The sequence below is a fragment of the Amblyomma maculatum genome, chromosome 6 (assembly GCF_055883805.1).
Source record: "Amblyomma maculatum isolate TAMU_Amacu chromosome 6, ASM5588380v1, whole genome shotgun sequence".
NCBI classification, from domain to species: Eukaryota; Metazoa; Arthropoda; class Arachnida; order Ixodida; family Ixodidae; genus Amblyomma; species Amblyomma maculatum.
The window spans coordinates 161,133,952-161,154,210 of record NC_139349.1 but is presented as its reverse complement, the minus strand read 5'-3'; the positions used below and the strand labels follow the sequence as shown (position 1 = coordinate 161,154,210).

The 20,259-nt window shown below is 47.2% G+C and overlaps 2 protein-coding genes across 2 annotated transcripts in view; one reads left to right on the top strand and one right to left on the bottom strand.

Annotated features, from left to right (window-relative positions):
* Window positions 1-1,479: 1,479 nt before the first annotated feature.
* LOC146187313 (venom allergen 5-like) overlaps window positions 1,480-20,259 on the bottom strand; it is a 59,194-nt gene continuing 40,414 nt past the window's right edge. Inside the window, exons 8-9 of the mRNA XM_084608188.1 lie at window positions 14,593-14,867; window positions 1,480-1,566 (exon numbers count right to left, since the gene is read on the bottom strand). Coding sequence (XP_084464314.1) covers window positions 1,480-1,566; window positions 14,593-14,867 — 362 coding nt within the window. The remainder of the gene's footprint in view (window positions 1,567-14,592; window positions 14,868-20,259) is intronic.
* Window positions 9,386-10,940, top strand: LOC146187316 (uncharacterized). Its single transcript, XM_084605767.1, has one exon. It carries the CDS (start codon window positions 9,433-9,435, stop codon window positions 10,915-10,917), a length of 1,485 nt encoding a protein of 494 aa, XP_084461893.1. The 5' UTR covers window positions 9,386-9,432; the 3' UTR covers window positions 10,918-10,940.

Sequence of the window (20,259 nt, the reverse complement as noted above, 5' to 3'; positions counted from 1 at the left end):
AATTCCCATAAAGAAAGGTGTTAGGCAAGGAGACACAATCTCCCCAGTACTATTCACAGCTTGCTTAGAGGAAGTATTCAGAGACTTGGAATGGGAGCAGTTAGGGATAAGGGTAGATGGAGAATACCTCAGTAATCTGCGATTTGCTGATGACATTGTCTTGCTAAGCAACTCGGGGGATGAACTGCAAATAATGAATGATTGATGACCTAGACAGGAAAAGTAGAAAGGTAGGCTTGGAAATCAATATGCAAAAGACTAAGGTAATGTTCAACAGCCTCGGGAAGGAACAGCAGTTTACATTGGGTAGCGAAGTACTGGAAGTAGTAGGCGAATATGTCTACTTAGGACAGGTAGTAACCGCAGATCCGGACCATGAAAAGGAAATAACAAGAAGAATAAGATTGGGGTGGAGCGCATTTGGCAAGCACTCACAGATTATGACTAGCAGCTTACCGGTATCGCTAAAGAGGAAAGTATATAACAGTTGCATCTTACCTGTACTCCCCTATGGGGCTGAAACGTGGAAGCTAACCAAGAAAGTTCTACTTAAGTTGAGGACAACCCAGAGGGCTATGGAATGAAAAATGGTAGGGGCAACATTAAGAGATAGGAAGCGGGCAGAGTGGGTCAGAGAAATAACTCAAGTTACCGACATTCTAGTGGAAATTAATTAGAAATGGGCATGGGCAGGACATGTAGTGCGAAGAGAGGATAACCGATGGTCGCTTAGGGTAACAAACTGGATTCCAAAAGAAGGAAAGCGTAGCAGGGGGCGGCAGAAAGTTAGGTGGGCAGATGAGGTTAAGAAGTTCGCGGGGGTCAAGTGGATGTAGCTAGCACAGAACCGGGTTAAGTGGAGAAATATGGGAGAGGCCTTCGCCCTGCAGTGGGTATAGTCAGGCTGATGATGATGATGATGATGATGATGATGATGAAGAAGAAGAAGAAGCATACACAGCTGCCAGTAAAAGACTCCATTCATCCGCTGAGTGTAAAGGATATACTATTCCGGTCCGTGCAAGCACACGAAAGCCGCATTGTACTCAAGGAATATGCTGTGTAAAACGCGGATAGAATGAAAAGAGGGGAGGAGGGATACACGCCCGATAATTCAAAATCTATACTCTTGCACCTCTTAATTAAGACCATGGTTACGGCAGGCGAGACTTGTTTAATTTAATGCTCACATCTATATTTATGATTGCGTGTGGAAGCCGATAATTGCATCAGTGCGTGAATTCGTGTATGCATGTGTATGCAGATTTCTCGCAACGCGTGCACTGAACTTGAGGCCGTACATCGTCTCCGCATTTAAATCTTTTTCCCTGACATGGGTTTCGCTCTACATGAGCTATGAGAATATCCGTCATTAATTGATGAACTGTTCATTAGCTAACTACGAAGTCAGAAGGCTGCGCAGGGCTTGGCGCTGCACACGGAACCGTCTGTAGAGTCTCTCGGCCGCTCGGCACTCCGTCAGCAGGGTCCCCTGACGAGCAGGACATCGGTCAGGTCGAAATACTGCGGGGCGCTGTGCGCATCCACTCTCAGCTCCAGTGTCAGCTGCGAAGACATCACACGTGGTTTCGTGCGCATATTTTACGCGCACAGGCCCCCTGCATGTGTACGTATAGTGTACAGAGCGCAGCAGCAAAATATATTACAGCATGCAAAAGCAGCGTAGTGTATCACCAAACACGCTTCCCGCATCGTAGTCTACGAATACACGACCACGCGGGGCGCAACCGAAAGCACGTGCTTCTCACTTAGAGGCGCTCTTCTTAGCTCTGACACTCTGTAAGTATCCCACGAATATTGAGCTGTTACCAAGACGTTGCGGAATTACAGAGAACACGTATTATGCTACCTGGCTAGACCGAATATTAAGAACCGGTAATCCTTTGGTGCCGAAAACAGGTAGCCCTTGGCTACTTGTTAGCCTAGCAGAGAAGATTTCGAGATTAAGGGAACATAGAAGAGTCAGATCAGGTTACTTCAGTTATGAGGAAAGGAAAGCCGTTCAACTTAGTATTATTTTGAAAATTCATCAGCCAAATTTAAGGAATGTTTTTATACTAATACGAGTTCCAATGCGCGCTTTCTATTGAACTTGTAAACTATGTGTACAAGCGTTTCCTTCGCAAGCATGTGTTTTTATAACCTATGAAGGCGGAAGTTCAAACTTCGCGCGTACTTTGAATCCAGAAACCGACTCGTGAGATGGCGCTACCTGCGCCGAGCGAATTACGAGCGAAAGCTTGTGGCGGGGAAGAAGAGGGCAAAGCTTTTGTAACGTGGGCAAATTGAGCGGCCCAGAGCGTGCATTAAGAGGATCCACAATACGCCACGAACGGCAGGCAGAAAACATTCAGGGAATGAACCTTACAAATAAGAGAACACTGGTATATTTTGTAAACTACCTCAACAGGAAGGAACGGCACGACAAAAATGATGTCATGCCTAATAATAATATTAAAAAAAAAAGATTAGCGCATAGGATGGGGCAAAGAAATATAAACAGAGAGAACGATAGGACAGCGCTCGTCCTGTCTTTTTCTATTTCATTTCCCTGATCCCGTGCGCTTGCCATTTCAGATTAATAAAAGATATGACTGTGGAAGCTTACTAGTACTTTACGTCAGCGAGCGGGTTTCTTTTTTTTTTTTTTTTTGCAAAGCTGGGCAAGGTTATAGTCGGAGCTATGACGCAGACTTAAACTTCGCTGCTTTCAAGCTTTTCCATGGAAAAGGTGAGGTGAAGGTCATGGGTTGGGTTGCAGAAAAAAAAATGAAAATGAGTGTCCTGCCCGAACCGCCGGTGTCGCAGCAGGCTTAGGGCAATTTACATAAATAACGAGGTACGAGGCATGTACGAAGTGAGGGACAGGCCAGGTCACTATCATTTCAGTCGACCTTCATGCGGTGATGCGGTCCGTGTCCAATGGCACGACACTAGCTGCTAACACCTGATGCCGAGCTAAATGAGCGCATGACGTTGACAGCTGTCGGGGTCCGTCAATTGCGAAGTACAGGCGACAAAGTTGCCTGACCCCAGAGCTTAAAATTAGCAGTGCTTCGGAGAGGTCGGGTCTCATCCGCAATTTGGGGGACGGTGTTAAGGAAAGTAGGGAGTATCCTAAGAAAAAAGAGGTTCGTCTTGAAAAATCCTTCACCGTAGTCCCCTGTGCGAACTAAGTCGTTCCAGCATTTAGGGAAATCGCCAAGGTCAACTAGATTTGTAATAAGGCATTATTATCACTCATCATAATTCAAGCACATCCATTACAAAAAAGCTATACAGTTTTTTACAAACAATTCGCAGTTGAAGAAACATTTGTCCTGGTCCGGGATTACAACTCATGACCACTGCCTGTCTGGAGCATGCAGCTAAGCAGGACAGCTTGCAGAGCAGATAGTATGGCGAGAGCTACTGATAAAAAGGAAAATCGAAATGAAAACGACGTTGGATGAATGCTTTCAAAAATGTCTCAAGGTTGACTAGATTACTAAGACGGAATAATCATTCATTAGCACAGCGTGTGTGAAAGCGGGTGCCGATAGCGCCTAGAATGCAGAGGAGCGATATAGGTTGCGGAAAATTCGTAAAGGAATATATTGCAAGCTTTCATGGAACGTGCGGATAGAAGTAAACAAGGCAGGATTGGACGCCTTAAGTATGATACCGCTGTCACACGGGCATTTCGAGGGCCCTCGAGTCGACTGTCTATCGATTCGAAAGCCTTCGAAAGCTGCCACACGGGCGTTTTCAATGACCACTGAGTCGATTGTTAATCGAGTCAACGGAAGAGCTTAGAACTCTATCGAGATCTCAAAGGCCTTCGAACATCGCGCAAGGTTGCTAGCGTTGACCCCGATGAGCGTCACGCACGCACGTGCACAGCGCGTTTACGATACAAAAACGTGAACAAGCGTTATTATTTTATATATTTACTTCACACGGTGGAATATTGCCACGTAGCCGTTCAGGCCCGTAACCAGAAGGTTGGTTTTAATAGAGGGTTGACTTAGTAAGCACAGAAGAGCAGGTCCAGAGAGCACTGAGTGACAGCAGCAGACTTCAGCTTCTTCTCGAACGCCACGGGACCACTTCTTCGAGTCCGCGCACGAGACTCTCGATGAGCAGCCGCCTAGCGGCTGCTGTTGCACACGCCACATTACCCCCCTCTCTAAAAAAATAAATGTCAACTTGATGAATTCGAAAGCAGAGAGAAAAAAATAAAGCAAGAAACATGCGTTAGGCGGTGCGCTAATTTTCTCGCGAAAAGTACGACTTCATGCGCACGACATGGACAACCTCGGATTTCTGCTGGCGACGAGTAGAAGAAAAGCCGTCCGGAAGCACTTCGTACGTGACGTCGCTGAGCTGACGGAGCACTTTGTATGGCCCAAAGTACTGTTTCAAAAGTTTTTCAGATAGTCCCCGACGTCGAATCGGAGTCCAGAGCCACACTCTGTCGCCCGGTGCGAAAGTCACTACACGGTGGCGGTGATCGTAACGCTGGGCGTCTCGGCCTTGCTGGTTCCGGATGCGTGCCCTCGCCAGCTGTCGCGATTCTTCTGAGCGTTGAGTGAACTCCTCGGCGCCAACTTCGAGGCCACGGCCGTCGTGGGGCAACATGGCTTCGAGCATTGTCGAAACTTCGCGGCCATACAATAAGCAGAACGGCGTCATTTGCGTTGTTTCCTGCTGCGCCGTGTTGTACGCAAACGTGACGTATGGGAGGACGTCATCCCAAGACCGATGTTCAACATCCACGTACATGGACATCATGTCGGCGAGAGTTTTGTTCAGACGTTCTGTCAAGCCATTAGTTTGTGGATGGTAGGCGGTTGACCTGCGATGGGTAGTGCCGCTTAGCTGCATGACAGATTCCAGTAGCTTGGCAGTGAAAGCAGTGCCTCGGTCCGTTATTATAACTGTCGGGGCGCCGTGCCTCAGGACTATGCGTTCGATGCTGCCTCGATTGCCGTACCACGCTGGAGGGCCTTCGTTTTAGCGTAACGCGTGAGGTAATCTGTAGCGACAATTATCCACCTGTTGCCGGAATCAGAAATTGGAAAAGGACCCAACAGATCCATGTCAACTTGCTCGAAGGGGAACCTTGGCAATTGAACAGGATGCAGTAAACCGGCCGGTTTCACAGGCGGTGTTTTCCGTCGCTGGCAATCATGGCATGTTCTCACGTAATGTCGTACTGCGGCCGCAAGGTTTGGCCAGTAATAACTCTTCTTAATTCGGGCCAGAGTTCGAGCATACCCCAGGTGACCCGCGGTGGGTTCGTCCTGACAAGCCTGTAAGATTTCTTCGCGAAGAGACTGTGGTACGACGAGGAGGTAATCTCTTCCCGTCGGAGCGAAGTTGATCTTGTATAAGACATTGTTTCGCATGCAAAACGATGAATGCGTTCTGGCGAAGAGACGGGGAACTTCTGTAGTGCGCGCTTCCAGAAAATCGATAAGTGGTGAGAGAGCCGGATCGTTACGTTGCTGCTGCGAAACAGTGAGCGCGTCGACGGCTGCGATAAGGGGAAAGTCTGGTTCTTCGTCTTCCCGCGCAGCCTCGACAGGTGAACGGGACAAGCAGTCAGCGTCGTTGTGCTGACGTCCAGACTTATACACGATGGTCATGTCGAACTCCTGTATACGTAAGCTCCATCATGCAAGGCGTCCGGAGGGGTCTCGCAAGTTCGTTAACCAGCACGGAGAGTGGTGGTAACTCACAACCCGAGAGTGCCGGCCATAAAGATAGGGTCGAAATTTTATCACCGCCCATACAACAGCCAGACATTCTTTTTCGGTGGTGGAATAGTTCGATTCGGCACGGGACAAAGTCCGGCTGGCGTATGCGATAACTCGCTCGGCACCGTCTTGCCACTGGACGAGTAGAGCGCCTAGCCCCACGTTGCTGGCATCTGTGTGGACCAGAGTCTCGGCATTCGCATCGAAATGGGCAAGCACAGGTGTTGTCTGCAAGCGGTGCCGTAACTCGTCGAATGCCTTTTGCTGTTCGTCCGTCCAGGTGAAGGTGACATCATCCCGGGTGAGACGCGTCAAAGGAGCGGCAGTGCGTGAAATGTTTTCAATAAATCTGCGGTAATAGGCGCAGAGGCCCAAGAAACGGCGAACTGTCTTCTTGTTACATGGAGTGGGGAATTTGGTGACGGCTGTTGTTTTAGCGGGATCGGGACGAACTCCTCGATGGCTGACGACGTGGCCCAAGAACAGGAGCTCGTCATAGCCAAAGTGACACTTTTGTGGTTTTAACGTGAGGCTGGCAGATCTGATAGCCCGTAGCACAGCGGGAGAGACGTTGGAGGTGTTCCTCGAACGTTGGTGAAAACACAACAACGTCGTCCAGGTAGACTAGACACATCTGCCATTTAAGACCAGATAGAACTGCGTCCATCATTCGCCGAAATGTCGCTGGAGCGGAGCACAATCCGAAAGGTAGGACTTTGAATTCATAAAGTCCATCGGGCGTGACAAACGCTGTCTTCTCGCGATCACGTTCATCGACTTCGATCTGCCAGTAACCGCTCTTAAGATCAAACGATGAAAAGTAGCGCGCGTGGCGCAGCCGGTCTAATGAGTCATCAATGCGTGGCAGCGGGTAGACGTCTCTTTTTGTGACCTGATTGAGCTTACGGTAGTCCACACAGAACCTTAAACTTCGTCTTTATTCTTAACGAGGACAACAGGCGAAGCCCAGGGACTCCTCGATGGCTGTATGACACCGTCATTTAACATCTCGTCGACCTGTTGAGCAATGACATCGCGTTCCCGCGGTGACACTCGGTAGGGGTTCTGTCGGACTGGTCGGGTGCGGTCGTCGGTTATTATGCGGTGCTTGGTCAAGGGCGTCTGTTTAACCGCGGAGGCGGATGAGAAGCAGTCTTGGAATTGAAAGAGTAGCCCGACGAGTCTTTCCTTCTCTGCCGGTGATATAGCGGGATTCACATCAGGGTCGAAATTGGGCGTTTGGCTGGCAGACGTGTTGGTCTCAAGAACAAAGCAGTCGTGGGCAGCTTCTGCGACACCTTCAAAGTAAGCTACCGTGGTGCCTTTAGCGATGCGTTGCCGTTCGTTTCCGAAGTTCGTAATCAGCACGTGAGCTAGACCATTAGTCAGATGAACTATGCCGCGTGCAACACAGACTCCATGATGTAACGAAGCTCTGTGTTCTGTTCGGCAACACCGGCAGCACAGGACTGGTCGTCGCACCTGACTGGGACGAGAGCAGACGAACGTGGCGGCATGGATACATCCGCGTCAACGATGCGTAAAGGTGCGTGGCGTCGTTCGGAGTCAGCGGTCGTCGTTGCAGGCGTCGAAAACGTTACAGTACGGCGAGGAACATTAATAATGGCCCCATGCTCACGTAAAAAGTCCATGCCGAGTATGAGGTCGTTGCAGCAGTGCGGCAGGATAACAAAAGCGGCTACAAAGGCTGAATCGGCGATGGTTACTCTGGCAGTGCATCGTCTGATCGGCGTCATGAGGTGACCGCCAGCAGTACGAATTTGCGGCCCCAGCCATTCAATTTTCACCTTGGAGAGCCGATCTGCGAAATTCTTGCTTATTAGTGAAAAGTCTGCTCCGGTGTCTACCAAAGCGGTTACTGGGTGTCCGTCAACGAGAACGGAAAGGTCGGCGCTAACAACGTGATCGGCTTGAGGTTGACTGGGAGTTTCAGGTTCATGGGGCGGTGGAGGCATCGTAGTCACAGCATCGGGCTGAGTCGTCACGGGAGGGTCTTCGGGACATCGATTCCGTTCGTCAGCAACCTGCCCCCTGAGGTCGCCGCCTTCAGTTTCCCCGGTGTGGGCTTGGCGACCGGCGCCTCGGCACATGATTAAACTCATGGCGGCCGGGTGACGAGTAGCGCACGGGAGAAGACTGTGTACTGTCGCTCGAAGAGGTTGCACGGGTTGCCAGATATTCTTCGATTTCTGGAGGGCGTTCGCTGACCCGGGGACGCGGGGAATCACGAGCAAAACCCCGAAGACCGAGTTCACGGTATGGACAACGACTGTACAAGTGGCCGGGTTCTCCGCAGTGGTAGCACAGCGGCCGTTGTCGAGGAGTGCGTCAGACGTCTGCCTTCCGAACCGGTTGCTGCATGACGGGGCTCTGCTGGGATGGCGGCAGGTAGGGAGGCTGGTAGGATAGTGGCTGAGGAGCGGACGGCTGCATGATGAGGCTCTGCTGGGTTGACGGCTGGTAGGAAGGTTGGTAGAACGGTGACTAGAGTGGGCGGCGGCTGTGCTTCGAAACGAAGCTGTTGTGCAGGAGGCACTGCAGGCCGACGAAGAGCCGCTGCGTAGTTCATAGAACGTGGCTCCAACAGTGGCTCAGGTGGTGAAAATGTTTGACAGATTTCGTCACGCACGGCTTCGGTGACAGCCGCGGCAGTCGGGTTAGGTGATCCAAGACTGAACTTGAGGAGCTCCTCGCGAACTACCTCGCGGATCAGCTCACGCAGAGAGTGATCTTCAGTGGACCCGTTCAATGTGGCCACACTGCTGAAGGGTTGACGACAGGCAGACTCCGTGTGCCGGTATCGTTGCTGCAGGGCTCGCTCAATGAGGGTAGCTTCATTGATGAAGTCCGCGACGGTTTGGGGTGGACTGCGAACCAGACCAGCGAAGAGGGGTTCTTTTACGCCCTGCATCAGGTGGCGCAACTTCGCTGATTCTGTCATGTCGGGATCAGCCCGTCGGCAGAGACGGGTCACGTCCTCAGCGAACATGACCACGCTCTCATTAGGTAGTTGCACACGAGCTTCTAGGAGGCGGCGTGCGCGATCACGGCGGTCATGGCTAGCAAAAGTGTCCCGCAGCTGCTGGCGAAAGGAATCCCAGCTTTGAAGACTGGCTTCCCTATTCTCATATCCCGTTTTTGCGCAGTCTTCAAGGGCGAAATATACATTGCGCAGCTTTTGAGCAGGGCTCCACTGATTGAACTGTGCCACTCGCTCGAACTGGTCGATCCAGTCGTCGACATCTTCCACAGTAGCGCCATGGAAACTGGGGGGCGTACGAGGCTGCTGAAGCAGCAACTGATGCTGACTTGCCTGTGCCATTACAGAAGCCTCGAACTGCTGGTCAGCCGGTGTCGGTTCAGGTAGAGGAGCGAATTCCGGCGCCAGACCTCGGAAGTGACGGCTGCAGCGATGAACGGGTGTCGACACGAGCGGAAGCCGGTTGGGACTCGATGAGCGGCTGCGAGAGGCCCGAGACATGTGATTCAAGGCCTCACCTCCACCAGTGTCACGTAGCCGTTCAGGCCCGTAACCAGAAGGTTGGTTTTAATAGGGGGTTGACTTAGTAAGCATAAAAGAGCAGGTCCAGAGACAGGTGGGCTCGGCAGCTGTGCCACTGCGCGGACGAGTAACCCTCTTGTCTTCGCCATGCAGGTGCTCCTTCCTGTGTTCACACATGTGCTGTTGCCTGTTCTGGCTGCTGCCTGCGTTGACGTGCGGCCACGTTATCGTCATCACTACGGCAGTCATGAAGCTGATACCAATTCCGTAACAGCGGCTGACGTCACGTTTACCTGGATTTCGCCACCACCTGGCTCTGGGACCATCCGTTCGTCGTGGGAAATACAATCGCCGCAGACATCATGTTTTTCGCCACCTATAAAAGATCGCCCGTGGACCGCGGCGCCTTGTGGGCTCGGCAGCTGTGCCACTGCGCGGACGAGTAACCCTCTTGTCTTCGCCATGCAGGTGCTCCTTCCTGTGTTCACACATGTGCTGTTGCCTGTTCTGGCTGCTGCCTGCGTTGACGTGCGGCCACGTTATCGTCATCACTACGGCAGTCATGAAGCTGATACCAATTCCGTAACAGCGGCTGACGTCACGTTTACCTGGATTTCACCACCACCTGGCTCTGGGACCATCCGTTCGTCGTGGGAAATACAATCGCCGCAGACATCATGTTTTTCGCCACCTATAAAAGATCGCCCGTGGACCGCGGCGCCTTGTGGGCTCGGCAGCTGTGCCACTGCGCGGACAAGTAACCCTCTTGTCTTCGCCATGCAGGTTAGAAAATCATACTCTCTTTTTGCAAAGAAATCGAGCAACTACTTCTTAATTCAGCTGCCGAGCCCGCAGTGTTGTACTTGTATTGTCGTTGAATGCTTTGCTGTTGTCCATTCGTTGCTTATGCAATCCGGTGACATAGAAAGTAACCCTGGTCCTGACACTGCCGCCATACTTGCAGAACTACAGAAACTAACATCGGGCCAAAGCACGTTAATCAGCGAAGTAAAAGACCTCAGCAGCAGGTTAGTAGCGACAGACAAATCGATCACCGAATTAAGTAAGCGCATTACCGAATTAGAAACCCCCTATCAGGACCTCGCATCACTTAAAACAGAAGTTGAATCCATTAAGACTGATGCCGCCAAGTCGGCGAGCCAAATCAGTAACCTCGAATCCAGAGTAGACGATGCCGAAAACCGGTCGCGCCGTAACAACCTGCTATTTTATGGCTTACCTGATACTAGCTCAAAGGAAACGTCCTCTGAGTCTGAAGAACTGGTCACCCGCCTTTGCAGTGAAAATTTGGACATCACCATAGACCCAAAAGAAATAGAAAGAGCACATCGTCTTGGCCGTCACTCAAGTGAACGATGTCGACCCATTATCGTTAAATTCACTTTCCATAAGACAAAAGAATCCATCCTAAAAAACGCCCGGAAACTAAAAGACACCGACTACAGCATAGGAGAAGACTTTTCACATTCTGTCCGTAAGGCACGCAAACATTTACTACGTTTCGCGAAAGAAACATCTGATAAGTACGCACTGCGCTTTAAAACACTGTACATAGGCCCCAAGCAGTATATATTCGACGACTTGACGGAAACGGTAAAAGAAGTGCCATAGCAATCACACTCTGCTCGCTCTAAAGCAACTCCTCGACAGCACACCCCCCGAACTAATCTTACCTTATCTGCAGTATTTACTAACATACGAAGCTTTTTACCGAAACGGGAAATCGTATCTAGTCTTGTCTTATCAACCAACAGCACCCTTCTCATTCTTACAGAAACGTGGTTAACAGACCATATCAGTGATACTGAAATTTTAGCTGCGCTGCCCAACTTTAAAGTTTACCGTAAAGACCGGGAAATAGCCCGTGGCGGTGGCGTGCTCATAGCCGTACATCAGCAGTTTTCAGCATCCTTAATCAATGTAGATTCTAACTTAGAACTGCTATGGCTGCTCTGCCACGCTGCCCCCCGAACTGTGCTGGTAGGAGTCTGTTACAGGCCACCGCAAAATGATCCGGACTTTTCCTACAAACTAAACAATGTGCTGAGTGAACTGATATCATCGTATCCTAACGCAGATATTGTTCTTTTTGGTGATTTCAATTTTCCCACTATTGACTGGCGTAACTACACCTCCATGACAAATTCTTCAGAAGCAAAAAATTTTGTCCAGGTCTGTCTTAACTTCAACCTTACCCAGCTAATATTAGAGCCAACGCGCATTGCGCAGAATTCCGCCAACACTCTAGATCTGATATTAACCAACAGCCCTGATAGCGCAACAAGTATTACATACCTAAGGGAAATAAGTGATCATAAAGTCATTCATGCTACCTTCAGTTTTACACCCATGCTTCGTCAAGTTTCCAGGAAAACAATTCGTCTTTATGAAAGAGGTGATTTTCAAGCAATAAATGAAGAACTGCTTTTTTTACAACTTATGAAACCGATTTCCACACAAAGTCTCTTAACGAAAATTGGACGATTTTCAGGGACAAAGTTCACGAACTAACAAACAAGTACATTCCGGTAGCTAGTTTCCGTGCTAACCAGCAAAAACCGTGGCTTACTACGGCCCTGAAACGCCTGGAAAACAAGAAAAAGCGTCACTATCGGGCAGCAAAGCGGAAGCCAAGCATCATGGGAAAAGTACTACACTGCCGAAGCTGATTACCTTGCTGCTATCCGCAACGCAAAACACACCTTTTTCCACTCTGACTTGCCAAAAATGCTCATAAACAACCCTAAAAAATTCTGGCACGTAGTAAACCCGAAGGATACACGTACAATTGTTCTTACTAACGATATGGGTCAAACCATCAGCGATTGTGAATGTGCTGACATTTTCAATAGAGCCTTTTCAACTGTTTTTGCGAAAGAGTGTGATTTACCTGCTAACGCCTTCATAAGTTCCATCACAGCGTCAACAATGGATCCAGTTTCTTTCTTCGCAGATGGTATATCATCTCGTATCGAAAACATCAAGCTAACGTCATCAGCCGGGATCGATGAAATTAACTCGAAATTTCTGAAAAATACTAAGCACATTTCCGCGGCCTACTTATCACTATTGTACTCTCAGTCTTTCTCTTCAGGTAACATACCGCATGACTGGAAAGTGGGAAAGGTCGTCCCAATCTTCAAGTCCGGTAATAAAAACTCGCCCTTAAATTATCGACCCATTTCCCTAACAAGCATTCCTTGTAAAATCATGGATCATGTAATTTATTCTCAAGTCATGAACTTTCTCGATTCCAACAATTTCTTTCATTCATCACAACATGGCTTCCGTAAAAACCTTTCCTGTGAGACACAACTGGCTACATTTGTTCATGACTTACATGCCAACCTTGACTGCAACCAACAGACTGATGCTATTTTTCTAGATTACGCAAAAGCCTTTGACAAAGTACCACACCAGAGATTACTACTTAAGCTCTCTTACCTAAATATTCACCCTAGCATTCTAAACTGGATTAAGGAATTTTTAACAAATCGAACCCAATTAGTCATAGTTAATAACGAATTTTCTGATTACATTCCAGTAACCTCAGGCGTCCCCCAAGGATCAGTGCTCGAACCGTTATTATTCTTAATATACATTAATGACTTGCCCCTTCACGTATCATGTCACATTCGTATGTTCGCAGATGATTGCGTCATTTATCGTACTATTAATAACTCTTCCCACCAAGAAGCCCTCCAGACTGACCTAACTAACGTTCAGAAATGGAGCGACCTGTGGATGATGACACTTAACCCTCAGAAATGCAAGATTGTATCCTTCACCCGTCGCACTAAACCATTTATTTTTTCTTACAATATAGCTCAAATCCCAATAGAAGCAGTTAAGTCATTTAAGTACTTAGGAGTCACGCTATCTCATGATTTATCTTGGCGCACACATATTTCTAATGTAATATCATCCGCGAATAAAACACTAGGTTTTTTGAAACGCCACTTACGTCACGCTCCCCAACAAGTTAAACTCCTGGCTTACCAATCGCTAATCATACCGAAACTAGAATATCCATCCCCCATATGGAATCCACATCAAATATACCTCATAAATGCCCTCGAATCTGTCCAGAACCGTGCCGCTAGATTCATCCACAATACCTATTCATACCAAGCCAGCGTGTCGTCTTTAAAAGCAGAATCCGCCTTATCAACCCTTGTTATTCGTCGCCGCATTGCCAGCCTAAACCTGTTTCATAAGTTCTTTTACAGCACCCACGGTTACGCAGGCTATATCACATCACCAGCTCGCATATCGCATCGCACTGGTCACATTCTTCAAGTTGCCCGGCCTCGGACCCATACGACCACGTTCGCTGCCTCCTTCTTCCCCCGAGCAGCATTAGATTGGAACGGCCTTTCCCACAGCATCGCCGCTATCACCTGCCCATCCAACTTTTCCAAAGCACTAACAGATCATATTGTATGTTGAACCCACATGGCAACCATTGTACTTATTTTTTTTTGTATAATCCACCCCTTAAGTAATACCCCCACGGGGGTCCTTAAGGTAATAAACTGAACTGAACTGAACACTGAGGGACAGCAGCAGACTCCAGCTTCTTCTCGAACGCCACGGGGCCACTTCTTCGAGTACGCGCACGAGACTCTCGATGAGCAGCCGCCTAGCGGCTGCTGTTGCACACGCTACAATATTAATATACGTAATAATTTTAAATAGCATCGCTCTTTTTTAAGCCGCATTATTCATATACTCTCTATCACTGTAACATGCGCCGCCGAGAAAAGCAACCACAATGAAAAGCACAGCCGTATGAACATCAAAGAGGTAAAAAAAAAAGTTGTCCTTGAATAACAACTAAACACCTGCAGTTACCAAAAAGAAAAAGATAACAATTATATTTTATTTTGCATTTATAGAGAGATTTTAGTTCTTTAAGCAAAACCGAAATCAAAGATAGTGACGGCACAAACTTTTGGCGACAAACTCGAGAACTATTTAATAGCCTTGAAGTTTTGCCGTATAGCAGCGGCACAACTCCGAGTATGATCGCAATTGAAAATCTCGAAGGCTATCGACTCAATCGCCTTTGAAAATGACCGTGTAAAGGGGTATAAGATAACTAGGTACCTCAATAAACTGCGAGGTTTGGTGAGCGCATGCTCGACTGAGCCACTTATACGAAGGCATGAACACTCTGTGACTGGCATCTTGTCCTAGGACCGGGTCAAAAGGAGTAACGGAACCTGCTACGCGCATAATTAAGTTCGAGCTTCAGTATGAACATACGCTTCTTTATTCACTGACCTGCACCTGAATGGGCCTGTTGATGGTGATGCTGTAGGGAGTCCAGTGGGAATAGTCACGCGTCAGGGCACTGCTCCTGATCAAGTTCCGGTCCAGCACATGCAGTCGCACGTGCAACTCTGCAGACCCGTCCGCGCCGTCACGGAAGGGACCCTTGCGGAACCGAAAGCGTAGGCAGCACGAGGTCGACTCATTCCTGGGCACGGCCAGCACGCGGTCCAAGGTGACGGCCGCCGTCTCGTTCGCACCCACGGTGGTGGTCAGGTAGCCACCCCCTTATTAGGATGTGCGGTGCGGGAAGGAACGACCCGATAAGAAACACTATCTGAGCCGGCCTCTGTGTAGCTGCGGTAAGCAGAACTGGCGGGTGCACCTTACTCTCAAGACTTGCGTTCAATTGTGTGCCCAGGCTGGTTGTGCCGCGACACCCAATATCTTATAGGGACCATCCATGCGCCCCTGGGCGTGTGACCGGCTTCAGCCCTTCTATGTGCAGCGTTGGGACGTTAAGAGGGTACAGACATCAAATTCTTGTGGCTTTCTTCTTCTTCTTAACGATGCATAAGACATTCCTGGATATTGAGTACCAGGTGCTGTTTGCCTATGACCGCTAAGTAGTATTCAAGTTAATTTTTTTTTTCTCACAAGCTTTGGTTTCAGCGACAGATGGCTGTGATGTCACATCAAGATAGACAACGCGCTGGGTGAGAAAACGGCGATATATGGCTGACTCTTAACTTATTCTGGTTCCTGTTCTGGAGGCAGGCTGGCTTTAATGTTGTAATATATTCACACTACTAAGGAAGGATAATATCGCTATTTTTCTCATCCCTCGTGTGACATAGACTTAACCTTGACGACACAGCCAACACACTGTTGTTGAAAGCGAAACTGAAATAGGCGATAAATTACTCAGCGGTCGTGGGCGTGTATCACGGGGGACCTGTGTACAAAAATTTATTACACATTCTTACAAATATTAAAACACGAACACAAAAATTAGGTGTAATATTCTTTTAAAGCCACACACTATAAGCCACCAAAAAAGAAAAGACAGTTGAAGACCATCCATGCTTCTCTTTCGCTTCGTCCACTAAATTCTTGATTCCTTACCTGACAGCGCGGCTGAATTGTGCACTGTAAGTTAGCCATATGTTTACCTTCCTCACCTAATTTTAGTTTTTCACCTCTGAAGTTCCGAAAGCTCCCCTTTTCTGTCTTCCTCACAGACTTTCATTTTATTTTTTAGTTGCATTTTCCAAACATGACAGCAATCAAGTACATTATTTAGATCGAACTGGAGAGACTGAATATCGGAACCTTTAGTTATTGGGCACAGCGGCACCGAAGTGAACTTTCGCATCACCCATCCATTCGCCTTCCTGCTCCAGGCTCTTCCCGATTTGGTGCTGGCTGATATCTGCGGCACAAGCGTGGGCTACCCAGTTTATCTCTACACCCCGCCCAGGAATGAAGCGGCACGCGTAGACTGCTGCACACTACCACGAGGCAGTCTAGAGAACGAGGCACCGTGAAGCCCACGTGGGTTCTTCCAACGAATACCGCGCATCCACAATGGCATCGACAGCATACGCTATTAAAGCGTGTAGCGCCCTCATGGAAGAAGGAAACAACTTAGGAGAAGCCCTTACATTGGAGAAAGTGTGGCGGAGGTAACGTCAAAATTTAGGGTTAGCCAAGTCGGGCCATTAGCAACGGCAGCGCTGTTGCTATGAAACCTCAGGCCACTAGCAACAGCGTTGCTAAGGGCCTGAGGTACGTGTGCGTCGCGGAGATAGAAAATGCGGAGGGTAAAAGAGGAGGAGAGACATTGCAGCGTCCGGTCGCGGCGCGGCAGCGCGGCCATGGCGGCTTCAAAAAAGTGATGTCAGGGCCTCTCCTAAGTACTTTCCTTCCTTTATGAGCGCACTCAACCATGCCATTAGGCATGGCGGCACAGGAGCGAAAACGCGCTATAGCCACCATAACACGCGTCCCCCAATCAGTCGTCTTTCTGCTCCAGGTGAGCTCAGCAAACGTTTTGGCGAAAGCTTTCGTAGTGACGGCCCGTTTCATATGGTGCTGCCGTGATCGTGCCAGGTGTAGATGGCCCTTCAGAGGTATGCCCTATCCTTGAAACGTCTTTTGATGCTTGCTGGGGACATAGAAAACAATCATGGCTCTAGCATGCAGGAAGTCTTAGCTGAACTTCGATGTATGGCTGCCGACCTTAAAGCTGTAAACAGCGAAAATAAGAAAATACACAAGTCTTTGCAAGCCGTCAACAATAAGTTGGACACTTGCGCAGCTCGAAGTCAGGGTTAAGAATGGGGAAAATTGAACACCTTTAAAGGAGCGTAACGTATGCGGAACGTAAGGGAGATGACATCCAAAACAGAAGTAGGCGGTCGAATCTGAACGTATTTGGCACAACAGAATATGATGACGCGACTACTGAAGGCCTTGGAAGTAGTAACCGTTAACATCATTCAAGATAAACTTGGCGTAGACAGCATCACCTGGGAGCAAGGCGGAAAAACAAAACGCGTTCTGTCGTCTTCTAACTGTATATACTCGACTATAGAGATAAAACGAAGATTATAAACGGTGGTGAAAAGCTTAAGACCGCGAATTTTTCGGTCAAAGAAGACTTTTTCCAGTCAGAACGCAGCATCAGGAACATGCTGTGGGATAGCTGCAAGTCTAATCGATACAAGCGCAACAAAGTTTCATACGTGTATGACAAAGTTAAGATTAATGGACAGCTGGAATCGTGGGATGCTATTAAAGAACAAAAAATATCCTCATCAAAAACGCGTCCACTCACAAGAGTGACAACGAAATGACCGATCCAGACGAATAGTCATAGAAAACTTGAACGCTAGGAGTACAGTAAATAAAGTAGTGAAGCTAGAAGCGTTTCTTTTTGAATACCGTCCAAATGTAGTCACCACAACTGAACCGTGACTGTCTTCGCAAGTATCGACTTTCCACCAGGTTATCTTATCTTGCACGAAGACGGGCATTCTCTTGGTGGTGATATCATAATTTTAATTAAGGAGCATATATATTATCCCCTTAGCGGATGTCGATGGGACAGAGGCAGTTTGGTACAAGAGTCGTGCTAATGACACTCCGGTTTAAATTGTCGCATTGTATCGACCACTAAGCAGCAGTGTAGAAGCCTTGCTCTCTCTGTCAGAATACATGCAATGTTACATTAACCAATAAAAACAAAAATGCTAATGGAGATTTTAATCTTCCAAGTAAATAGCGTGAAAATCTAGATACGGTACCCACCGACCAAAGCAGTGCGCAAGCGCTTTTTGACGTTGCGTTTGTTTTCGGCCTTAAAAATCGTGCGGAAACGCACCTGTGTTATAGCGGCGAACAACAGTATCCTTTATTTACCATTCATGAATAACATCTTTTTTGAGTGCGTTTTCACAGGCAATACATGAAGGAATATCTGATCACAAAGCAACCATTTGTTCCGTATCGGCGACTGCTCCACCTCATTAAAAACAAAAATCAATAACGATTTCACGTTTGAAAAAAAAAATGCTGATGATGTTCGCGTCCTTGATGTATTTGACTGATTCTATACAGGCTTTGCTGCCATGCATGCTGACCCATCGGTGTCATGTGATGATCCATGGTTGACGTTTCAGCATCAATGCTGAAATCAATGCTGCCTATCAATTAATATTAGGGCACGAGTAAAACTGTAAATAAGCTTAATCCTTAGATAACACGGGACATCGCACATATGAGGCGCGAACATTCACGAGTGAGAAAACTGACACGATGCATATCGCTGGCAACACATACTGAACAGATTCGCAATCTCTCATATGATCTAAAGCAAGCAAATAAATCTACACAGCATAAGTATACAAGTATTATTCTTACCAACTTCATAAAAACTGCTTCAGAAACATTTAGCTGGTATGTGAACTTTCGAGAACACAGAGAAAGTCATGCACCACCGCATAAAGCCTTAAGGAAGGCTAATAAATTTAATCAGTATATTCAAACAGTTTTCGCACTTAAAGATTACAACCAAACAGGACGAACTAACCATAAGTGAATCAGGAAGTTCGCTCCTCTTCATAAGGTTGAAGAAAAGAAATCTAGTGGCCCTGATAATGTTCAAGGTTCATTCCTCAAACAATATGCGATGTGGGTATCAAAATAATTGTTTCTGGTTTATAAGAAGCCTCTTGAAAACGCAGAACCACCGAGAAACTGGAAAATCGCGAAAATTGTTCTCGTTCATGAATCTGGAGGCGCCACGAATACGTCTAGATATTGCCGTATTTCATTTACCATGTGCGGTACTGAAGATATATTCTTGAACATATCGTTCTGCAGCACATTTTAACATTCCCTTATAAAAAAGAAAAACTACTCAGTCATAACCAACATGCCTTTAGGTAAAGATTAAGGAAAAAATACCAACCAGAACTGAGCTATTAGAAACAAGACGATCTCTCATCGGCTCTTGACAAACGCAGCCAGGTTGACGTCTTATTGTATGACTTACCAAAAGCGTTTGATCGCGAATTGCACCCGAAACTGGTGTTTAAGCTTCATCATATCCTTGGCTGTAATAAAGTAACAAACTGCACAAAATATTATCTTTCTCACCACTACCATTACGCGTGATATAACAGTCATGCATCGCAGCATGTTATTGCCATGCGTAACCCATGTAACGGTATTAGTGCCTATCTTTCTTCTTTATAATTAACGACCTAACATTAAATATTAACCAAACAGTCCGAATCTTGGCGAACTATTGCATTATTTATTGTGAAATTAATTAAGTCACATGTTAAGGTAAATATAAACGAGGCAGTTGATCAAATAGCAAAATGGTGTCGCGAGTGGCAGATGGCTTTGAATCTCATCCGTTTTTATGACTTTGTCGAAAAATCAATAAAAGCAGTTAAAGTTTACAAATATCTCGGACTAATATATTTCCTTATCTAAAACTAAATAAACACAAACTCATATACAATATTTTCCTTAAGAGTTCGAATCCGTCCCCGTCCGCTGACACCAATTTGCTAGTATATTGTTTTCTTCTCCGGTATGTGCTCGATTACGACCTTTTGTGTTGGTTTCCGCATACACAGCAATGCATATAAGTAAGTCAGAAAGTGCCTAGCGGAAGGCAATAAGATTTCACCGTAGTGCCTCCTAAAATAAACTTTTAAACAATGCGAACCTGGCTACTATTAGTAACCACTCCCAAACTTCGCGCCTTAAGCTCATCGTCTTCTGATAAATGATGCTTTAAAAGAATAGATTCTACGTTTCACTTAGTTTCTGTACCTAAAAGAAAAGCCGGAACCAAACATTCACAGGATTGAGTTGACTATAAATTTCATAGCTACACCTTTCGTTGTTCATTTTTTCCGCATGTGATTAAGGAAATGGAACTTGTATACCTGAGGATGTTGTTAGTTTTGAATCTTTAAACAGTATTCTCTCTAGCTTGCCGTAGTCATTTATTTAAATCCAAGGCTAGCATTTCTGTGCTACTTGTCAATACATTTTGTATCATTTTTACCCATTTTGCATTGTATACCACCCCCCCCTCCCCCCCATCATAGACGTTATTATTACCAAAAATGGCGATTGCTTATTTCAAAAGCTATC

Coding starts and splice junctions, on each gene's coding strand:
- LOC146187316 (XM_084605767.1), top strand. CDS start 9,433: ATGCAGGTGCTCCTTCCTGTGTTCACACATGTGCTGTTGCCTGTTCTG.